Source organism: Perca fluviatilis, chromosome 14, assembly GCF_010015445.1.
Source record: "Perca fluviatilis chromosome 14, GENO_Pfluv_1.0, whole genome shotgun sequence".
NCBI lineage: Eukaryota > Metazoa > Chordata > Actinopteri > Perciformes > Percidae > Perca > Perca fluviatilis.
Window position 1 is genome coordinate 18,972,370 of NC_053125.1, and position 11,264 is coordinate 18,983,633.

Here is an 11,264-nt window from a genome sequence, read left to right on the forward strand (position 1 = left end):
TGACTTTATCATGCTTTATTTTGACATACTATACTATGTCTTTAATGACCTTTTTCAACATACTATGCCATTTCATGACTTTTTAAAAGATAGTATACTATGACTTTTTTCAACATACTATACTATGACTTTTTTTGACATACTATACTGTGACTTATATAAGCACTCACACAGGCTTTGCAGTTACTGTAAGTGTGGAGGCAAAATCTAAATTCACAATCAAAGTTCTTTATTTTTCATATGCACAACAATTACAGTGAAGCAGTACCTGGCAATGAAATTCTTAATTCTCAGGATTTTTCCAACAGTGCTACATGAAATAGCCTAGTGTTGAAGGTAAAATATAGGAATAAAATACAATAATAAATGTTACTGTGGTAGACTGGTGTACAGTAAAAGATGAATAAATTGTAATGTAGACAGTTATAAAGAGCAAGTTGTTTTATATATCTTTGATAATCCTGTTGGCCTTCTTTCTCCACCGCTGGTTGTAGTCCTCCATGGATGGTGATGGTGATGTGCTGAACATGTCATAATAAACTATATACATAAATAAACGTTAAAAACATAGTGTAGTATGTCAAAAAAAGTCATAAAGAAGTCATAGTATAGCATGTCGAAAAAAGTCATAGTATAGTATGTTTAAAAAAAGTCATAGTATAGTATGTTTAAAAAAGTCATAGTATAGTATGTTAAAAAAAAAGTCATAGTATAGTATTTTAAAAAAAGTCATAGTATAGTATGTTAAAAAAGTCATAGTATAGTATGTTTAAAAAAGTCATAGTATAGTATGTTAAAAAAAGTCATAGTATAGTATGTTAAAAAAAGTCATAGTATAGTATGTTAAAAAAAAGTCATAGTATAATATTTAAAAAAAGTCATAGTATAGTATGTTAAAAAAAGTCATAGTATAGTATGTTAAAAAAAAAGTCATAGTATAGTATGTTAAAAAAAGTCATAGTATAGTATGTTAAAAAAGTCATAGTATAGTATTTAAAAAAAGTCATAGTATAGTATGTTAAAAAAAGTCATAGTATAGTATGTTTAAAAAAAGTCATAGTATAGTATTTTAAAAAAAAGTCCTAGTATAGTATGTTTTAAAAAAGTCATAGTATAGTATGTTTAAAAAAAAGTCATAGTATAGTATGTTAAAAAAGTCATAGTATAGTATGTTTAAAAAAAGTCATAGTATAGTATTTAAAAAAAAAGTCATAGTATAGTATGTTAAAAAAAAGTCATAGTATAGTATGTTAAAAAAAAGTCATAGTATAGTATGTTAAAAAAAGTCATAGTAAAAAAGTCATAGTAAAAAAAGTCATAGTATAGTATGTTAAAAAAGTCATAGTATAGTATGTTAAAAAAAAAAGTCATAGTATGTTAAAAAAAAGTCATAGTATAGTATGTTAAAAAAGTCATAGTAAAAAAAGTCCTAGTATAGTATGTTAAAAAAGTCCTAGTATAGTATGTTAAAAAAACCTAGTATAGTATGTTAAAAAAGTCATAGTATAGTATGTTTAAAAAAATTAGTATAGTATGTTAAAAAAAGTCATAGTATAGTATGTTAAAAAAAGTCATAGTATAGTATGTTAAGTCATAGTATAGTATGTTAAAAAAAGTCATAGTAAAAAAAGTCATAGTAAAAAAGTCATAGTATAGTATGTTAAAAAAAGTCATAGTATAGTATGTTAAAAAAGTCATAGTATAGTATGTTTAAAAAAGTCATAGTATAGTATTTAAAAAAAATTCATAGTATAGTATGTTTAAAAAAAGTCATAGTATAGTATTTTAAAAAAAAGTCATAGTATAGTATGTTAAAAAAAAGTCATAGTATAGTATGTTAAAAAAGTCATAGTATAGTATGTTTAAAAAAAGTCATAGTATAGTATTTAAAAAAAAGTCATAGTATAGTATTTTAAAAAAAGTCATAGTATAGTATGTTAAGTCATAGTATAGTATGTTAAAAAAAGTCAGTGTAAAAAAAGTCATAGTAAAAAAGTCATAGTATAGTATGTTAAAAAAAGTCATAGTATAGTATGTTAAAAAAAAGTCATAGTATGTTAAAAAAAGTCCTAGTATAGTATGTTAAAAAAGTCATAGTATAGTATGTTAAAAAAAAGTCCTAGTATAGTATGTTAAAAAAGTCCTAGTATAGTATGTTTAAAAAAAGTCATAGTATAGTATTTATAAAAAAGTCATAGTATAGTATGTTAAAAAAAAGTCATAGTATAGTATGTTAAAAAAAGTCATAGTATAGTATTTAAAAAAGTCATAGTATAGTATGTTAAAAAAAGTCATAGTATAGTATGTTTAAAAAAGTCATAGTATAGTATGTTAAAAAAGTCATAGTATAGTATGTTAAAAAAGTCATAGTATAGTATATGTTAAAAAAAAGTCATAGTATAGTATGTTAAAAAAGTCATAGTATTGTATATGTTAAAAAAGTCATAGTAAAAGTTATTATAAAAAAGTCATAGTATAGTATGTTAAAAAAAGTCATGTAGTATGTATGTTAAAAAAAAAGTCATTAGTATGTTATAAGATCATGAAGTATTGTATGTTTAAAAAAGTCATAGTATAGTATGTTAAAAAAGTCATAGTATTGTATGTTAAAAAAAGGTCATAGTATTGTATGTTTAAAAAAAGTCATAGTATGTTAAAAAGTCATAGTATTGTATGTTTAAAAAAAGTCATAGTATTGTATGTTTAAAAAAAGTCATAGTATAGTATTTAAAAAAGGTCATGGTACAGTATTTATAAAAAAAGTCATAGTATAGTATGTTAAAAAGTCATGAAGTAGGTATGTTTAAAAAGAGTCATAGTATAGTATGTTTAAAAGTCATGAGTATAATTATGTTAAAAAGATGTAATGTAAGGTATTTAAAAAAAGTCATAGTATGGTATGTTTAAAAAGTCCTAGTATAGTAATTTGTAAAAAAAGTCTAATTTATAGTATTTAAAAAAGTCATAGTATGGTATGTTTTAAAGAAAGTCCTTAGTATAGTATGTTAAAAGTCATAGTATAGTATTTAAAAAAGTCATGAGTATAGTATGTTTAAAAGTCATAAGGTATAGTGTTATAAAAACGTTATAGTATAGTATTTTAAAAAGATCATGAGTATAGTATTAAAAAGTCATAGTATAGTATTTAAAAAAGGTCATGGTATAGTATTTATAAAAAAAGTCATAGTATAGTATGTTAAAAAAGTCATAGTATAGTATTTTAAAAAAAGTCATAGTATAGTATGTTTAAAAAAAGTCATAGTATAGTATGTTAAAAAAGTCATAGTATAGTATTTAAAAAAAGTCATAGTATAGTATGTTTAAAAAAGTCATAGTATAGTATTTATAAAAAAAGTCATAGTATAGTATTTAAAAAAAGTCATAGTATAGTATGTTAAAAAGTCATAGTATAGTATGTTTAAAAAGTCATAGTATTGTATTTATAAAAAAAGTCATAGTATTGTATTTATAAAAAAAGTCATAGTATAGTATGTTTAAAAAAAGTCATAGTATGTTAAAAAAAGTCATAGTATAGTATTTATAAAAAAAAGTCATAGTATAGTATGTTAAAAAAAGTCATAGTATGTTAAAAAAGTCATAGTATAGTATGTTAAAAAAAGTCATAGTATAGTATGTTAAAAAAAAGTCATAGTATTGTATGTTAAAAAAAAGTCATAGTATAGTATATTAAAAAAAGTAATAGTATAGTATGTTAAAAAAGTCATAGTATAGTATGTTTAAAAAAGTCATAGTATAGTATGTTTAAAAAAAGTCATAGTATAGTATGTTAAAAACGTCATAGTATAGTATGTTAAAAAAGTCATAGTATAGTATGTTTAAAAAAGTCATAGTATAGTATGTTAAAAAAAGTCATAGTGTAGTATGTTAAAAAAAAGTCATCAAAAAGTCATAGTATAGTATGTTAAAAAAAAGTCATCAAAAAGTCATAGTATAGTAGGCCCAATGGTTAGCACTGTGGCCTGACAGCAAGAAGGTTCTGGGTTCAAAACCAGGTCGTTCCGGGCCTTTCTGTGTGGAGTTTGTATGTTTGCGTGGGTTTCCTCCAGGTGCTCCAGTTTCCCCCACCATCAAAAAACACAGTCAGTGCCCTTGATCAAGCCACTGGCTCAGATCTGGAGTTGGTCCCCGGGCGCTGTAAATGGCTGCCCACTGCTCCCTTGAGGGATGGGTTAAATGCAGAGAATAAATTTCGCTGTGTATGTGACAATAAAGTACCTTTATAGTATTTAGTATAGTATTTAAAAAAAGTCATGGTATAGTATTTATAAAAGAAGTCATAGTATAGTATGTTAAAAAAAGTCATAGTATAGTATTTAAAAAAAAGTCATAGTATAGTATGTTAAAAAAGTCATAGTATAGTATGTTAAAAACGTCATAGTATAGTATGTTTAAAAAAGTCATAGTATAGTATGTTAAAAAAAGTCATAGTGTAGTATGTTAAAAAAAGTCATAGTGTAGTATGTTAAAAAAAAGTCATCAAAAAGTCATAGTATAGTATGTTAAAAAAAAGTCATCAAAAAGTCATAGTATAGTAGGCCCAATGGTTAGCATTGTGGCCTGACAGCAAGAAGGTTCTGGGTTCAAAACCAGGTCGTTCCGGGCCTTTCTGTGTGGAGTTTGTATGTTTGCGTGGGTTTCCTCCAGGTGCTCCAGTTTCCCCCACCATCAAAAAACACAGTCAGTGCCCTTGATCAAGCCACTGGCTCAGATCTGGAGTTGGTCCCCGGGCGCTGTAAATGGCTGCCCACTGCTCCCTTGAGGGATGGGTTAAATGCAGAGAATAAATTTCGCTGTGTATGTGACAATAAAGTACCTTTATAGTATTTAGTATAGTATTTAAAAAAAGTCATGGTATAGTATTTATAAAAGAAGTCATAGTATAGTATGTTAAAAAAAAGTCATAGTATAGTATTTAAAAAAAGTCATAGTATAGTATGTTAAAAAAGTCATAGTATAGTATGTTAAAAACGTCATAGTATAGTATGTTTAAAAAAAGTCATAGTATAGTATGTTAAAAAAAGTCATAGTGTAGTATGTTAAAAAAAAGTCATCAAAAAGTCATAGTATAGTATGTTAAAAAAAAGTCATCAAAAAGTCATAGTATAGTAGGCCCAATGGTTAGCACTGTGGCCTGACAGCAAGAAGGTTCTGGGTTCAAAACCAGGTCGTTCCGGGCCTTTCTGTGTGGAGTTTGTATGTTTGCGTGGGTTTCCTCCAGGTGCTCCAGTTTCCCCCACCATCAAAAAACACGTACTAGGTTCTCCAGTCAGTACCCTTGATCAAGGCACTGGCTCAGATCTGGAGTTGGTCCCCGGGCGCTGTAAATGGCTGCCCACTGCTCCCTTGAGGGATGGGTTAAATGCAGAGAATAAATTTCGCTGTGTATGTGACAATAAAGTACCTTTACCTTACCTTAGTATGTTGAAAAAGTCATAGTATAGTATGTTAAAAAAGTCATAGTATAGTATGTTAAAATAGTCATAGTATAGTATGTTAAAAAAGTCATAGAATAGTATGTTAAAATAGTCATAGTATAGTATGTTAAAAAAGTCATAGTATAGTATGTCAAAATGTCGGAAAAAAATAGTATAGTATGTCGAAAAAAAATCATAAAAACTTCATAGTATATCCATCCATCCATCCATCTTCGTCCGCTTATCCGGTGTCGGGTCGCGGGGGGAGCAGCTCCAGCAGGGGGCCCCAAACTTCCCTTTCCCGAGCCACATTAACCAGCTCCGACTGGGGGATCCCTGGGCGTTCCCAGGCCAGGTTGGAGATATAATCCCTCCACCTAGTCCTGGGTCTTCCCCGAGGCCTCCTCCCAGCTGGACGTGCCTGGAACACCTCCCTAGGGCCCAGGGGCATCCTCACCAGATCCCGAACCACCTCAACTGGCTCCTTTCGAGCAAAGGAGCAGCGGCTCTATCCGAGCTCCTCACGGATGACTGAGCTTCTCACCCTATCTCTAAGGGAGACGCCAGCCACCCTCCTGAGAAAACCCATTTCGGCCGCTTGCACCCTGGATCTCGTTCTTTCGGTCATGACCCAGCCTTCATGACCATAGGTGAGGGTAGGAACGAAAACTGACCGGTAGTAGATCGAGCTTTGCCTTCTGGCTCAGCTCTTTCTTTCGTCACAACGGTGCGATAGATGGAATGTAATACCGCACCCGCTGCGCCCATTCTCCGACCAATCTCCCGCTCCATTGTCCCCTCACTCGCGGAACAAAACCCCAAGGTACTCTGAACTCCCTTTTACTTGGGTAAGGACTCATTCCCTACCTGGAGAAGGCATTCCATCGGTTTCCTGCTGAGAACCATGGCCTCCGATTTAGAGGTGCTGATCCTCATCCCAACCGCTTCACACTCGGCTGCGAACCGATCCAGTGAGTGCTGAAGGTCGCAGGCCGATGATGCCATCAGGACCACATCATCTGCAAAAAGCAGCGATGAGATTCCCCAGCCCACCGAACCGCAACCCCTCCCCACCCGACTACGCCTCGATATCCTGTCCAGAAATATTACAAACAGGATTGGTGACAGGCGCGCGGCCCTGGCGGAGGCCAACCCTCACCTGAAACGAGTCCGACTTACTGCCGAGAACCCGGACACAGCTCTCACTTTGGTGCGTACAGAGATTGGATGGCCCGGTGGGAGACCCCCTCACCCCATACTCCCCGCAGCACCTCCCACAGTATCTCCCGGGGGACCCGGTCATCGCCTTCTCCAAATCCACAAAACACATGTAGACCGGTTGGGCATACTCCCAGGCCCCCTCCAGGATCCTTGCGCAGAGTGAAGAGGTGGTCCGTTGTTCCACGCACCAGGACGGAATCCGCATTGTTCCTCCTCAACCTGAGGTTCGACTATCGGGCCGAACCCTCCTTTCCAGCACCTTGGAGTAGACTTTACCAGGGAGGCTGAGAAGTGTGATACCCTGTAATTGGCATTCACACCCTCTGGTTCCCCCTTTTTAAAAAGGGGAACCACCACCCCAGTCTGCCACTCCTTTGGCACTGTTCCAGACTTCCACGCAATGTTGAAGAGACGTGTCAACCAGGACAGCCCCTCCACACCCAGAGCCTTGAGCATTTCTGGACGGATCTCATCAATCCCCGGGGCTTTGCCACTGTGGAGTACTTCATAGTACTTCATAGTATAGTATGTTGAAAAAAAGTCATAGTATAGTATGTTAAAAAAAATTCATAGTATAGTATGTTAAAAAAGTCATAGTATAGTATGTTAAAAAAGGTCATAGTATTGTATGTTTAAAAAAAAGTCATAGTATTGTATGTTTAAAAAAAGTCATAGTATAGTATGTTAAAAAAAGGTCATAGTATTGTATGTTTAAAAAAAGTCATAGTATTGTATGTTTAAAAAAAGTCATAGTATAGTATGTTTAAAAAAGTCATAGTATAGTATGTTAAAAAAGTCATAGTATAGTATTTAAAAAAAGTCATAGTATAGTATTTAAAAAAGGTCATGGTACAGTATTTCTATAAAAAAGTCATAGTATAGTATGTTAAAAAAGTCATAGTATAGTATGTTTAAAAAAAGTCATAGTATAGTATGTTTAAAAAAGTCATAGTATAGTATGTTAAAAAAGTCATAGTATAGTATTTAAAAAAAGTCATAGTATAGTATGTTTAAAAAGTCATAGTATAGTATTTATAAAAAAAGTCATAGTATAGTATTTAAAAAAGTCTAGTAGGTATGTTAAAAGTCATAGTATTGTATTTATAAAAAAAGTCAAAGTATTGTATTTTTAAAAAAAGTCATAGTATAGTATGTTTAAAAAAAGTCATAGTATAGTATTTATAAAAAAAAGTCATAGTATAGTATGTTTAAAAAAGTCATAGTATAGTATGTTGAAAAAAAGTCATAGTATAGTATGTTAAAAAAAAGTCATAGTATAGTATGTTAAAAAAGTCATAGTATAGTATGTTAAAAAAGGTCATAGTATTGTATGTTTAAAAAAAAGTCATAGTATTGTATGTTTAAAAAAAGTCATAGTATAGTATGTTAAAAAAAGGTCATAGTATTGTATGTTTAAAAAAAGTCATAGTACTGTATGTTTAAAAAAGTCATAGTATAGTATGTTTAAAAAAGTCATAGTATAGTATGTTAAAAAAGTCATAGTATATTAATAAAAAGTCATAGTATAGTATTTAAAAAAGGTCATGGTACAGTATTTCTAAAAAAAAAGTCATAGTATAGTATGTTAAAAAAGTCATAGTATAGTATGTTTTAAAAAAAGTCATAGTATGTTTAAAAAAGTCATAGTATAGTATTTAAAAAAAGTCATAGTATAGTATGTTTAAAAAAGTCATAGTATAGTATTTATAAAAAAAGTCATAGTATAGTATTTAAAAAAAGTCATAGTATAGTATGTTAAAAAGTCATAGTATTGTATTTATAAAAAAGTCAAAGTATTGTATTTTTAAAAAAAGTCATAGTATAGTATGTTTAAAAAAAGTCATAGTATAGTATTTATAAAAAAAAGTCATAGTATAGTATGTTTAAAAAAGTCATAGTATAGTATGTTGAAAAAAAGTCATAGTATAGTATGTTAAAAAAAGTCATAGTATAGTATGTTAAAAAAGTCATAGTATAGTATGTTAAAAAAGGTCATAGTAAGTATTGTATGTTTAAAAAAGGTCGCATTGTATTGTATGTTTAAAAAAGGTCATAGTATAGTATGTTAAAAAAAGGTCATAGTATTGTATGTGTTTAAAAAAGTCGCATAGTACTGTATGTTTAAAAAAAGTCATAGTATAGTATGTTTAAAAAAGTCATAGTATAGTATGTTAAAAAGACAGCGTATAGTATTTTAAAAAAGTCATAGTATAGTATTTAAAAAAGGTCATGGTAACATATTTATAAAAAAGTCATAGCATAGTATAGTATGTTAAAAAAGTCATAGTATAGTATGTTTAAAAAAAGTCATAGTATAGTATGTTTAAAAAAGTCATAGTATAGTATGTTAAAAAAGTCATAGTATAGTATTTAAAAAGTCAATAGTATAGTATGTTTAAAAAAGTCATAGTATAGTATTTATAAAAAGTCTCAGTAATTATTATTAAAAAAGTCATAGTATAGTATGTTAAAAAGTCATAGTATAGTTATTTTTAAAAAGTCATAGATATTGTATTTATAAAAAAGTCATAGTATTGTATTTTTTAAAAAAGTCATAGTATAGTATGTTTAAAAAAGTCATATAGTAGTTGTTAAAAAAAGTCATAGTATAGTATTTTAAAAAAGTCATAGTATAGTATGTTAAAAAAAGTCATAGTATGTTAAAAAAGTCATAGTATAGTATGTTAAAAAAAGTCATAGTATAGTATGTTAAAAAAAAGTCATAGTATTGTATGTTTAAAAAAAGTCATAGTATAGTATATTAAAAAAAGTAATAGTATAGTATGTTAAAAAAGTCATAGTATAGTATGTTTAAAAAAGTCATAGTATAGTATGTTTAAAAAAAGTCATCAAAAAAAAAAAAAAGTCATCAAAAAGTCATAGTATAGTAGGCCCAATGGTTAGCACTGTGGGGAACTACTTCATAGTACTTCATAGTATAGTATGTTGAAAAAAATTTAAACAATTGATAGTGTAGTATCTCAAAAAAAGTCACAGTATGTCGGAAAAAAGTAATAGTATAGTATGTTGAAAAGTCATAAAAAGTCATAGTATACTGTAGTATGTCGAAAAAAGTTATAAAAAAGTCACAGTATATAGTATGTAGAAAAAAGTCATAGTATAGTATGTCGAAAAAAAGTCAGTGTAGTATGTTGAAGAAATTTAATAAAAGTTAAAGTACGTCTAAAAAGTCATTATATAATGTCAAAAAAGTCACAAAAACAGTATGGTATGTCAAAAAGTCATAGAATACTGTTGGAAAAAGTCTAGTACAACAAGAGTCAAGTATGTTGATAAAAAGTCACAAAAACGTAATAGTATAGAATGTCAAAAAGTCATAACATAGTATGTGGAAAAGTCTAGTATGTCAAAAAGTCAACATCATGTATGTTGAAAAAGTAAGTATGTCGACAAAAATCACAAAAACATAGTATACATATATAGTAAGTCAAAGTCATATTGTAGTACGTCATAAAAGTCATAGTATAGTATGTCAGAAAAAAGTCATATTTTATAGCATATAAAAAAAAAAAGGTAATAGTATAGTATGTACTTGAATAGTCACTAAAACGTCATAGTATGTTGAAAAAGGTTTTTTCTTTTTTTTTTTTTAAGTCATAAAATATATCATAGTATAGGCTTGAGAATCTACAAAAGGGGGCCCTGCAGAAAAAGTTTGGGAAATATAAAAAAAAAAGAAGTTTGTCTGGTGAATCATGAAAAAGCCCCAAAGAATATTGTAAAGCATGTCATTGGCCCGGGGACAGCACTTTGATAAACTGTGGACTAGGTTGATTCCAAAATTAGATTACATTTTATTTTACTAAAGATGTAATCTCCTGATCTGTCTCTCTGGAAGCCTCTCCTCTGTCACCGTCCATGGAAAATAACCTTCGATAAACTAAGTGACTGTTGGTGTGATTTCCTCTCCTGCAGGGCCGTCGGGCTGCAGACAGGCCTCAGGGTGCTGGTTGGGGTCTGGGTCCAGTAAAGGAACATGGGGTCCTGTTTCAGTGTAAACCTGAGAACTGGACCGACCAGAGGAAACCTGCTCCCACCATGACATACTGGGTTATAGGGTATGTCAGCTTCAAATAGTTATATCTACAAGCTTTACATTTTTTTGAATAATTGGGGAGGGAACTGATCATTTAGTTATGCACCAGTGGAAATACTTGTGGCTCCAGAAACCAGGAATGCAACCATTTAACTTTTATACCTGGTCCATAGTATGTTGTTTTCAGGGAAATAATCCTCGTCAATAAACTCAACATTGTAGATATAGTGATATAAATAATAGTCAAGAATATTACAGCGTAACAAAAGAAAGAATAGAGTCTAGTCTTAGGTCTACATGTAGCCAACATATCTGTGTTTCCTCACTGAGTGGGACTTCCAAATGTATGAGAAACCCAGTAGTGCTGTTTTCACCTCAGGCTGCTGTGGTATGACTGTGATGTGATTTAGCTTAAAAGGGAGGGAGGGAAAGCTTTTGAATGAAGGTCCGATTTCTCTTTAAGAGGCTACCAGTCTTAGCAATTCAAAAAGAAGAGACAGAGAGCAGGAAGGAAGGATTTAAAGGAAAAGGGTCATGGAGTGCAAAGGACA

General features: G+C 30.4%; 1 protein-coding gene across 3 annotated transcripts in view; it reads left to right on the top strand.

Annotated features, from left to right (window-relative positions):
* intu (inturned planar cell polarity protein) overlaps positions 1 to 11,264 on the top strand; it is a 35,484-nt gene that overhangs the window by 23,100 nt on the left and 1,120 nt on the right. For all 3 annotated transcript variants that reach the window (XM_039822010.1, XM_039822009.1, XM_039822011.1), the window contains one exon: positions 10,593 to 10,735. In XM_039822010.1, the coding sequence (XP_039677944.1) occupies positions 10,593 to 10,735 (143 nt within the window). The remainder of the gene's footprint in view (positions 1 to 10,592; positions 10,736 to 11,264) is intronic.